We start from the raw sequence: 11,484 nt of genomic DNA, 5'->3' as shown, positions 1-11,484 counted from the left end.
GTGGAAGAGCTACCCAAGTTTGTTGATGAAGGGCGTATGCTCTTACAACCAAAAGAAACTTTCAATTATAGGGTTGTTCCAAGGGGAAGGAAGAGGCAAAGTGTTTGGCAAGTTTTGATTAAATGGGGTTGACCTCCAAGAGAAGAGGCTACTTGGGAAGATTATTATGATATAAGGGAAATATTTCTTGAATTTATCTTTGAGGGCAAGGATATACTTGAAGAGAGGGGGGTTGTTAGACCCCCACGTCGAGTTGCTGCACATGCCCTAGTCATGGTGGGGACATGCCTCTTGGTTAGCCAACAAGCATGCCTTGGCTAGTGTAGTGACACGCACGGGGCGCCCAGCATGCGGGTGAGAATGACCATGTCACAAACTGGATTTGAACTAGCACCTCTGGAAGCAGACAGAAAGAGAAGGCAGCGGGAAAGACGGGAGCACGAACAAGGGGCTTAAAAGCTCTACCTCTATTAGTATTAGTTAGCTTCTTGCCCGCTCTACGACTGACAACTAGTTCTATAGCCCAGCTTTAAACTAGCTATTCAGATAGGACAGAAGCCTTACGGCAAGCCTTTGGAGAGGGCAACCCTGGATGTGGGGACTCTTTCTTGGGGTCTTTGCCCATCTTGCTTGGCCCATCAATTCTTGGTGGCAAAGTGGGCAGGGCAATCATATGCTCGACGAGGAATTGAGGTGATATAAGGACTACGATCTCTTAGAGCTTCAAGGTGCTTGAGAGGTTGGGTGAAGTGGCATATAGATTGAAACTTCCTCCAAGTTTAGAACTACACTCGGTGTTCCATATAACCGTGCTCAAGAAGAGGATTGGTGACCCCAGTCTTATTATGGAAGAGCTACCCAAGTTTGATGATGAATGACATATGCTTTTACAACCTAAAGAAGCTTTCAATTATAGGGTTGTTCCAAGGGGAAGGAAGAGGCAAAGTGTTTGGCAAATTTTGATTAAATGCGATAGACCTCTAAGAGAAGAGGCTACTTGGGAAGATTATGATGATATAAGGGAAATATTTCTTGAATTTATCTTTGAGGGCAATGATATACTTGAAGAGAGGGGGATTGTTAGACCCCCACGTCAAGTTTCCTCTAAAGATGCCGCACATGCCCTAGTCATTGTGGGGATATGCCTCTTGGCTAGCCCACAATTGGCTCGTGTAGTGACACGCAAGGGGTGCCTAGCATGCATGCATGCCTTGGCCTGCGTGATGACACACACGAGGCGCCCAGCAAGGTTAGTGGGCACCTGCCCATGCACGCAGACAAACTTTCATTGCGCGCAGCACTGCGTCGCGCTCCCTTGCACCTTCCTATGTGCCGCATGGCCCTACGCTCGCCTAGGTGCCGCAAGGCCATGCGTGTGCCCATGCAGCTCACAGCCCCATGCGTGCGCGCGCCCACACACAACGCAGCATTGCTAGCCCATCTGCCTCACATCAGCGAGGTTAGTGGCATGCCTCACAGGCATGCTATCCAGCGCACGGCTCCAGCCCATGCCTTGCAGGCCAGGCCAATGGCATGCCCACCAGGTATGCCATCCAGCGCATGGCTCCAACCCATGCCTTGCAGCCTCAACGCCTAAGCCACTAGCTTGGGCCATGCAGAGTCAACGCCTGGGCCATGCAGTGCATACACATGGCTCACTATTAGCAAGCCATGCCTCACCATTTAGCCATGGACCAGTCCGAAGACCACCATGCACCAACCTAGCCCACCATGGGCTCATGCTTGCCACGGCCAAGCTTGGTCCATGCCATTATCATATTTATTTATTTAATTTATTTTCAAGGGACATATTGGAAGTTTCCAAATTGTATTGCTTATAAATAGGACATCATTCACTTGCTTTAAGATCTTTTGGCAAATACCCTAGATGGAGGATTATTATTTGAGAGATCATAAACGGTGCCATTGCACTTAAGCTTTTTGGGTGAAATTCTTGAATCTCAAAAAGAGAATCACACCTTGCAATTCATTGAATATGTGTGATTCATTTATCTTGTTCTTGCAATTTGGTGCAATTCGTGAATCCAAGTTGTGTTATTTTTGTTTTTATCATTTGATTAGTATATGAGGTTTATTCAACACTTGTACAATCCGTGAATCATTTGTTGGATTATTGTCATTTGTTCATTTAAGTTCATAAGTATTTTTGCTTTTGTTCTTGAGTGTTCTTCATTGTGTTCTTCATCCATTTGCTCTTCCAAATCATTTTAACCCTAAAAGTGGACCAACACATGTGTTTGTCAACTTTCCATAATTTATTTGCTTCATCTTTTTGCCCTAGCTGAAACAAACTTCCAATTTGAATTCAAATTCAAATTTCGGCAATCACTTGCCTTATTTGAATTTGACCTAGCCGTCCACCACTCTTTCCATAATTAGTGTTCCTCTAATTTAGGAACCCTAATTGTTTCCTCTTACTTCCATAGCCGGCCATACACATCTTCTTTGACTCCCAAGATTTTAGAAAACTTACCTAAAATCTCTCACTAGCCAACTCTCCCAACCCTAGCCGCCCAACTCCAAAACCCTAGCCGTCCATCATCATCTTCCCAAACCCTAAACCTAATCCTAAAGTGGCGCCAACCCTAGTTTCACTCATTGCCGTGCGCCCTTTTCCATCATTGAAGCCATATACTTTATCATCTTTTCTACCATCCCATATACCAATTCAAGCCTAAATACCTAACCTCATCATACCAAATTAGTCATCTTGGTTACTATTGTTTGAGAATCAAGCAAGAGAGGAACGAAGATTCGGTCATCACAAGGATACCCTTGGCGTAGAGATCATAGTGTTTAGGGACTTGATCGAGATCCCTAACAATAGCACAATTGACGCAGGTGAGGCTGAGATCGAGGGGAAAGAATGTGGGAAAAATTCGAATCGGGGAAATACAAACCAACAAAAGTCACAAAACACACGTTTTGGATTAAAAAAAAAATGGGACGCCACGTAAGGTGTGTGAAGAGTGCAATGCTACAGGGACTGATGTATAGTAGTACTCTTTTTCTAAACTTCTAAATAAAACACAAAAAATAATCCAATTTTTTCAAATACCAAAATCAAAATAATATTATAATAATAATTGTATAATAATTTTATTTAACTTTTTTTTTTCTTCTCTCATCGCTAGGATAGATCATCGATTCATCGTGTGCGACCCAAAGGGGAATTAGCTTTGAAGTCGTTGGTCTAAGATTCAGGCGGTGAGACTAGCTCTGAACTTGCGCATCCCCAGCCCTAGCAGCTTGCGTATACTTTCAACTTTTGATTGCATTCTCTCTCTCCAAGGAAGAGAAGAGGAGGGAGAAGAGGATGTCGTTTAAGAAAGAACCCTGCAGAAACTTTCAGCGTGGTCAGTAAGTATTCTGTTTTTGATAAAGGCTCACGAAGTAGACAGCAAGCAACATCTTCTCAGCCCCCTAACCTTTCTATTATATTATTAAAGTGCTATCGCCGCCTTCTTTCTACTTAGTGCTTCTTTCTCTATATTTGTTATGGTTGTTACTTATGTTGGGGTATTGGGTTATTTTTCTTCTCCTCCTCCTCTTTATATTTACCTGGATTGTCAAGTCGATAGCAATTCTGCTCATGGATTGTTGTTGTTGTCTTTTGTTTTTTTATTTTAAACTCTTAACTGAAATACCTGTGCACAAATCAAGGGGCCCTTTTATCCATTTCCTTTGCTGACCATGATACTGATTTTGATTTTTGAGTAATTTGAATCCATGTTGAAATCTATAGGAGAGATTTCTCTTGCTCTACAATCTATTTGTTTGGCAGGCAAATCTTCACTCATAATAAGACCAAAATTTTAAATATAACTGTGCCTGGCCGTCGTAGACATATACCACCATGGAAGAGTGTCATTTTTTTGACAATTTACTCCCATTACATAATTAATAATTTCTATACCTCATGCGTCATTGGAAGTATGTTTGTTTTTTTAGAGGTTTTTCGAGGTGTAAGAGATGCTTTTCCCCATGAAATTTGAGCAAAATTTTAATTCTGTTGACGAAACTAAACACTAAGTCAAGATTTGAATGCGTTTTAAACTCCCATCCTGGTCAAATGGGACATCTTAGAGTTGTGTTGATATGACTGGATTTTGGGGAAGTTTAGATTGGTTAAAAGATATGAGTTTAAGTGGCATCAAAGCTATCGTTGTAGAAGCAAATAAGGTCTCTAGGAGACTAGATCCATGAAGTTTGATGCAGATACGGGGTAAAAGAGAACAATGGAGAGCTAAGTTGACACTGGAAGTTTATTACCTAGGTTCGTTCTTGTGGAGAGGAGATCTTTGGTTTTTACTTTTAATTTTTTGGATTACCTTTCCTTTTCAAGTTAAAAGTTGGTTAAATCGTGTGAGGGAGGTTGATTAATTTATATGACCAATTCGAATAAGACTGTTTCTTTAGTAACATCTTGCCCATGGGCCCGCTATTGCGCCTGTTTCTTTGTTCTTTTTCAGCCTAGAGATTTATGGTGTGATCAGTTGGCATTTATTATCATGGGGCATTTCCATTAATATCCCCCATCTCATTAGTGGCCACCAAATTAAATTATGCCTTAGATTCTAGTTTCAGTGTAGATTGATATTTTTCTGTGTATACTGGCTGACTTTTATTTTTAGATTTTCTAATTTCTTATCACTTTCAGTTGTCGATTCGGCGAAGCGTGTAGATATCTTCATGTGACTCAGCAACAGCCGAAATCTAATGTCTTTGGATTTGGGACCCAAACTGGTTTAAGTCAACAGAAAAAGTCAAATCCTTTAGGATTTGGGACTCAAACGGGCTCTCACCAACAGCAGAAGTCCAATCCTTTTGGCTTTGGTGTTCAGAGCAGTTCTCACCCAAAAGCGGGCACAGATTTTGTATCCAAACAGAATCAATCCAAGGTTCTTTCCCTTCTTAAATAGTAGTCTACATGTCAAAAGTTTATTGTGTTAACATGCTTTGGATGATTTAAATCTATCGTTCCCTATAATAAATTATGATATTATGCTTATTGATGATAAATTACTTGTGGATTAGCTTTTTCAAAATACATGGACTCGTTCCACCTCCACACCTACTGGTGTTGCCCCACAGAAATCTGATAATGAGACTCAAGCAGCAAATCATAAGTATGTACTTGTCTATAGGTTATGCTTTTTTCTGTCTACAGATTTATAGCCCTGCACTAATTCTTTCATGACTAACTGTTAACCTCATCCAATTTGAACTAATGTTTTTTGAAGGTGCACTGACCCTGAGGCTTGCAGACGCCAAATTGTAGAAGATTTTGAGTCTGAAAGACCACTTTGGAAGCTAACATGCTATGGTCATTCGAAAAAGTATGTCTCACTAACCAGATTCAGCATAGCACTGCCATCAAAGATTTTCCATTTAAATTTAAAATCGCACTGTAAATTAGTTTTCAAAAAATGATATCCTGGATGGCTTTTTTAGGGGTAATCTCAGGAATTTTGAAGAACTGATACTGGTTTTCTTTACAACTTTGGTTATGGGCACTAACCAGCGTACTGAACCTACAACCTCTCTTTAATGTCACGGTGAGTGGTTTGATGGTTCAGTAAGTGTGCTGCTTTGAATCCATTAAGTTATTGACCAGTCTTTTGTGACCCTAACTTCCCAAAATGGAGGAAATCAGCTGGCAGATGAGTTTGCCTGCATGGCTTTGGGCATTCTTGAAGCCACATGTTGTAGACTCCATTGTAGATAGGAATTGGGAAAAGGCAGTGCCGTTTAGAGAAGTGGAGCATAAGTTGTCAATGTGGTTCATCTATTACTCTTTAGGGGTAGAACAGGTTATTCAAGGATTGCTCACTACTTAAATTGTTGTACTATATGCATTATCTCAAGAAAAGAAGAACAGGAAAGAAATTGATAGTCAGAAAATTTTAATTGGATGGAATACATATTTTGTTTCCTATTTACTTATTTTTTTGAACTACTACCACCCCACCATATTCCAATCCTTTCTCAATGAGAATAAAAATCCAACTGTGGTCTAAGTTTGGAATTATTCTGTTTGCAGTGCACCTTGTGACATTGTTGGTGATATTAGCTATGAAGAATTGCGGGCGGCAGCATATGATGATGCTAAGCATGGGTTGAATTTTCAGTCAATAGTGAGAAAACCTGACATACCACATTTCACTTTTCTCATGATGCTTCAAATTGTATAATTTCTCAAATTGATGATATTTTTATTTCACCTCGTGATGGTTTTTTGTACTCTTGAACTTTTATTTACCATTACCTAAATGGGGGATATAATGAGTTTTTGGTAGGTTACGAAAAATCTAGAAGTGGGGAATATAATATTTTAATTGTTGCTTTGCATTATAAAGTGTCAAATTTCTTTTTTTTTTTTTTTTTAAGAAGTAATAAGAAATTTTATTGATATAAAGATAGGCGTAAGCAAGGTACACCGAAAGTTTACATGTGAAAACACCGCTTTAAGAACTAGAAACTGTCACAAGGAAATCGTGGAAGCTAAGACCATTAAAACCTAAAGCAATGACCCACGTAAATAAAGTCTTCCAAAAAAAACTCCTACACTCTTCTACAGAGCATTCATGATCCTCAAAATGTCTATCATTTCTTTCACTCCAGATACACCAAAGAATACAAATGTGGGTCATCTTCCACATAGCTGCAATCTGTACTGTTCCTGAGATCTCCCTCCAACTTGCAAGTAATTCAACTACCCATCCCGACATTGTCCATGCTAGCCCCATTCTGCTAAAAAAATAATTCCATGTATCTCTGGAAAACTCACAATATAGGAGTAAATGGTCCACTGTTTCCCTACTGTTTTTCACATATAGCACCAATCGATAATTACAAGACCACGCCTTCTTAAGTTATCAATGGTTAGAATCTTCCCAAGGGCTGCTGTCCAAACAAAGAACGCAGCCTTGGGAGGTGCTTTACTCCTCCATATGCTCTTCCACGAAAAGTTGGGCGAAAATTGGGCTGCAAGTGTCTCATAAAAAAAACCTACCGAGAATTTCCCTTTCTTAGAAGGTCTCCATACCAACCTGTCTTCAGCTGTAACATCAGGAGAAATGTTATGGAGTAGGTTAAAAAATTCCACCAGCACACACACCTCCTAGTCATGAGCCTCCCTAGTGAGATTGATGTTCCACTCTTGAGAATCATGTGTAGATCCCCACAAGTCAGCCACCATCGCCTCTTTCTCCCGCACAATTCTGAAAATAGAGGGGTAAGTAACCTTAAGAGCCGTGTCTCCCACCCACACATCATGCCAAAAACTAATCCTCTGGCCATTCCCCATACACATCCTGGTATTACTAGAAAAAACTCCCCATCCTTTCCTTATATGCTTCCATAACCCCACACCGTATGCCCCCCTCCCCTCATTGCGAACCCCCAAACCACCCCTTTCCATAAGGCTTCCCTCTCATAGTTATAGCGCCACAACCATTTCCCTAATAGGGCCTTATTAAAGACCCTTACATTGCAAACCCCCAAACCACCCTCTCAAAGGAATTACTTAGTTGTGATTATAGTGTGATTATAGTAGTGCTGTGTTATGTATTTTTAAGTGTGTTAAAGTTTTAAAAGGAATGACTTAACTTTTTTTTCACTTTGTTGATGTCTTATAGAGGGTGCCCATTTAACCCAACAAATCATATACTAATAGATCCGATATGTGTTTATATGCTTTTCTGAGACTAGAGTTTTGAAAGCAAACACATAGGCACATTCATTTTACTCCTTTCCAGGTTGGCTGCATGTCTATTGAGATGTAAACCATGTTATTTAATGTTAGCATAGATACAGACTTTAAAATGTTTAGACTAGCTCTGAGCAAATTGAATAGCAAGGTAAAAGTGCATCTTATATCCTTATTATGAAGTTCGTATTCTCGATGAAAAGTTCAAAACCCTAGAAATAAAATGGCAATTTTTGGAAAATGTACAAAGAGGCATAATTGTCTATGAACTATTATGCCTAGCCTCCTGTGTGTGTTTGGCACATGCAAGATGCTTTCACATCGGTAAAAAAAGTATAGAACATGCCTTAAATTGAAAAAGTATAGAACATGGCTGATATCATCATTGAAACTTAGCTCTAAAACGAGAATGAAATTATGATAACATCCCTTTGTAATCATAACAGTATAACACTAATAGGTAAAAGCAACAAAATGACAATGAATAATAGATAGGCATATTAAATTGATTTATTCATTCTATGCCAATTCCCGACAACTTGCCCTCCGTGTTTGTGCCCTTAGCTGACCTAATATTTTCTGCAATTGCAATGGCTTCTTTATCTCTTTACCTTCAACAAAACAAGACTTTTCAGACATAGAATAGGGAAAAATCTCTTTTTCTTTTTCCCCCTTTCTTTCTTTCACAACTTAGAATTTGGATAGGTATCTATTTATTAGACTACAAATAACATGTGGCATGGCTTCTGCTCAGCCTTGGCTATATTTCTGCACTACATTTCATGAAGTTATTCTATGGTGATCTAAATGTTAACTATCTAATACTTTGTAGATCTTTTCCGAAATTTATACGTTTTTCCACCTGTCTTGCTGTAATTTGTTTTTTTGGAAATATGTGTAGCAATGTTTTTCAGCAGCTGTTCAAAAGAAGAATAGTTTTAGAATTAGTTTTGAAAGCATTGCTTCTTTGCTCAGAAAATGATTATGCTCTCTACAGGTTGAGAGAGAGAGGAACTTACTCAGTTCCAAGTTAGTCGAGTTTGATAACCTCCTCCGTAAGCCATATGCAGTTCCACCAGGCCGTTCTTCTAGCCAAACCCCTTTTTCTGGGGCCAGACCCAATTCATTTCCACTGACTGCTCAAAATAGTGCCCCTCCTTTGGTCTCGAGCTTTAATCAACTAGGTGCATCACAAAATTTGGGTCTCGGAATTAGGTAAGAACCACTTATTGAATTTAGTTGCCTAATTATTCTTAATTTTGTTTGATTTGTAGAACAATATTGGTTAGGGTTTTTACTGATGGGCCATACTGACTTCTGGAAATCTCATTTCTTTCATTACCTTTTGGCTCTTAAAAACCCATTGAACGTATTTTCTCAGGCCCTTTACACCATCTAACAATGCTTTTGTGCAACTAAATCCAAACCCATTTTCTAGCCAGTCATCAAATACATTTGGAACAAACAATATGCCACATAGAAGTGAAGGTACAATCATTGAAGGTTTCCTTTTGTGTACTCTTGTCGGTGCTTTTGCACTGCTTCTAATGATTTCATATGGTAGGTGCATTTAATGGCCATATTCCTGCCCGGACACGTGGAAGTCCTTTACATCTAATATAGCAGGCTTCAACAACGGTGATAACATAAATGCTGGAAGTATATCTCCAACAGCACCTGCTCAAATTTCAAATTCAAGTAGCAACCACTCACCTGTTGTTCCAAATGGGCCCAACTTTAGTGCAAGTGAACCAGCAAACACAGATGTTCAGTTCATGTAAGTTTGTCAAGAAACTACTTATTTGTGGTTCGAGTAACTAGAATTAGTAATAACCTGCTTGTTTTACTTTTGTGAATTAGTAGTATCTCAATTAGCTGTCGGGTTTGAGAGTATCTAATGATGCATCTGGAATTAACTTTACTCAACATGGGTTTGAATCAAACAACATACTTGGATTGGCTTGAAACTTCTTGGCTCAATAGCTTCATGTAAGGCGCATTTACCATCACATTTAACTTACAAATTGGGTCATCGTGTCTTTACATACTGCTTGACCGACCTTCTTTGTTACATTTGCCATGCTATTTTAGCCCCTCTTTTTTGGTCTATTTGGGCCTCTCTAGCTTGAATAAAATTTGTCTTATTATATTTCTCATTAGAATTTGAAATTCAAATTGATAACATGTCATATCTAAATTTTAAAATATATTTTTTTTTAAAAGAATTAACAGATCATTTTTTTTTTTTTTTAAAAAGAACTGTCATATGCTCTCATATTTTATCTTTCGCTTCTCTAATGAATTCTGCAGGAATAACTTGCAAACAGAAGATGTGTCTGGGAACTTGAGTGTTTGGTTAAAAGAGAAATGGAATCCTGGAGAGGTAAAAGGCTTATATTTGTGCTATACATGCCGTAAGCATGACTTGCGACTTACATAATGGTTTTGTGAGTTTTAAGATTTTTTGCCTTATTTTAAGTGTGTAGGCTTTTGAAGAACTGGTATTGGCCATTTTAATGACATAATTCTATTTCTTCTCATTTATTATCTATAATTTTGGAAGCATTACGCTTTGCTTCTATAAAACCACGTCATCCTTTACCCCCGCACAAATTTGGGAAACTTAAAGGTCAACATATTTATCAAAGTACTTGTCTTGAATAAAGGCTCTTGGGTCGTGTAACTGATTTCTCTTTTACTTTGTCTTTGTTTTTACCCAGATTCCAGAAGAGGCACCTCCAGATGCATTTGTCTAGCAAGGATACTTATGGGTTTAGATGGAAAAGGCTCTTAGTAGTTTTCTATAATCTAACAAATCAAATATATTGTCATTACTTGCAAAATAAGCATCCTTCGGAACGTAGCTGCAGAAAGACTGGATCAGTCTCCCAGCTTGTCAAGAAGAGAGTTGCACATTTGTAGCAAAGCATAGCGATGTTATGGCCCTTAGCACTGGAATTTGTGAATTAAGCCTATTATTCGTCTATTTGAATACCGACAAGATTTGATCGCCCAATGTTTTAAATGAACTTACAAAGATAATAACTACTTCGTTATAATAAAGATAATGTTCTCTTTGCCGCAATTTTCTCTATTACTTCGGTTGGTGCCGTCTGCGTGGGCCGCGTGTAGTTAATTGGTCTTCACAACTTCTTAGCCAACATATCAACTTCCTGTTTCACGAGCAACTTTTGAATGCCTCTCCTTTTGTCATTTTTTCGAGTTTTCGACGCAGTCACAAATTACCCATTTAGGGCTCTCAATGAACTAGTCAATTCAATAGTTTGCATTTAGGGCCGTAAATGAACTAGTTAGTTCTATAATTCGCTGGATACTTGCTTGGTTTAATTTGTCAATTCAATAGTTTGCAATTAGGGCTGTAAATGAACTAGTCAGTTCAATAATTTGCTTGATACTTGCTTGGTTTAATTCAAATAAAACTCAAGTTGTGAAAAATAAGTTCGTCTATGACAACAAATTCTTGCTCGATTAGTAAATGATACATACAATAGAGAATTACGGCCATTAATTGCATCAAGTCAAGCACACTACTGTATGTGAATGCCATTGTGAGGCAAGGGTGCATGTACTAAGGAAATTTCTTTTTGATGTAACATAAGAAATTCATGACATAGTTATCTCTGCTATCTCTAACATTATTATCCCAATGAGGAAAGCCATTGCATAATATATGAGAACTAAAATAGTACTCATATTTCCATCTTCATAATGGAAACCACCGGCTGAGAGTT

The 11,484-nt window shown here is 38.7% G+C and overlaps 1 protein-coding gene across 6 annotated transcripts; it reads left to right on the top strand.

The window, feature by feature from the left end:
- The first annotated feature begins 3,136 nt into the window (after nt 1-3,136).
- LOC121242942 (zinc finger CCCH domain-containing protein 16) lies at nt 3,137-10,814 on the top strand. 6 transcript variants are annotated; one of them, XM_041140970.1, is made up of 10 exons: nt 3,137-3,381; nt 4,682-4,922; nt 5,059-5,150; nt 5,265-5,360; nt 6,065-6,158; nt 8,730-8,947; nt 9,175-9,220; nt 9,297-9,509; nt 10,043-10,115; nt 10,453-10,814. In XM_041140970.1, the coding sequence occupies exons 1-8, from the start codon at nt 3,338-3,340 to the stop codon at nt 9,348-9,350; spliced, it is 885 nt and encodes a 294-aa protein (XP_040996904.1). In that variant the 5' UTR covers nt 3,137-3,337; the 3' UTR covers nt 9,351-9,509; nt 10,043-10,115; nt 10,453-10,814. The 6 variants fall into 6 exon arrangements, with proteins under 6 accessions (XP_040996904.1, XP_040996901.1, XP_040996899.1 ...); XM_041140967.1 differs by having other exon boundaries at nt 9,171-9,220; XM_041140965.1 differs by having other exon boundaries at nt 9,114-9,220.
- The last annotated feature ends 670 nt before the right edge of the window (nt 10,815-11,484 follow it).

This window comes from Juglans microcarpa x Juglans regia, chromosome 8D (assembly GCF_004785595.1).
Source record: "Juglans microcarpa x Juglans regia isolate MS1-56 chromosome 8D, Jm3101_v1.0, whole genome shotgun sequence".
In the NCBI taxonomy this organism is placed as follows: domain Eukaryota; kingdom Viridiplantae; phylum Streptophyta; class Magnoliopsida; order Fagales; family Juglandaceae; genus Juglans; species Juglans microcarpa x Juglans regia.
Note: the sequence above shows the minus strand (reverse complement) of the source record. Positions and strands in the feature narration are given on the sequence as shown.

What these genes read in the sequence shown, in the direction of transcription:
- LOC121242942 (XM_041140964.1), top strand. Translation starts at nt 3,338, where the DNA reads ATGTCGTTTAAGAAAGAACCCTGCAGAAACTTTCAGCGTGGTCA. An exon ending in CCAAACAGAATCAATCCAAG is followed by an intron (nt 4,923 to 5,058) that starts GTTCTTTCCCTT and finishes CTTGTGGATTAG; the next exon opens with CTTTTTCAAAATACATGGAC. An exon ending in TGCTATGGTCATTCGAAAAA is followed by an intron (nt 5,361 to 6,064) that starts GTATGTCTCACT and finishes TTCTGTTTGCAG; the next exon opens with TGCACCTTGTGACATTGTTG.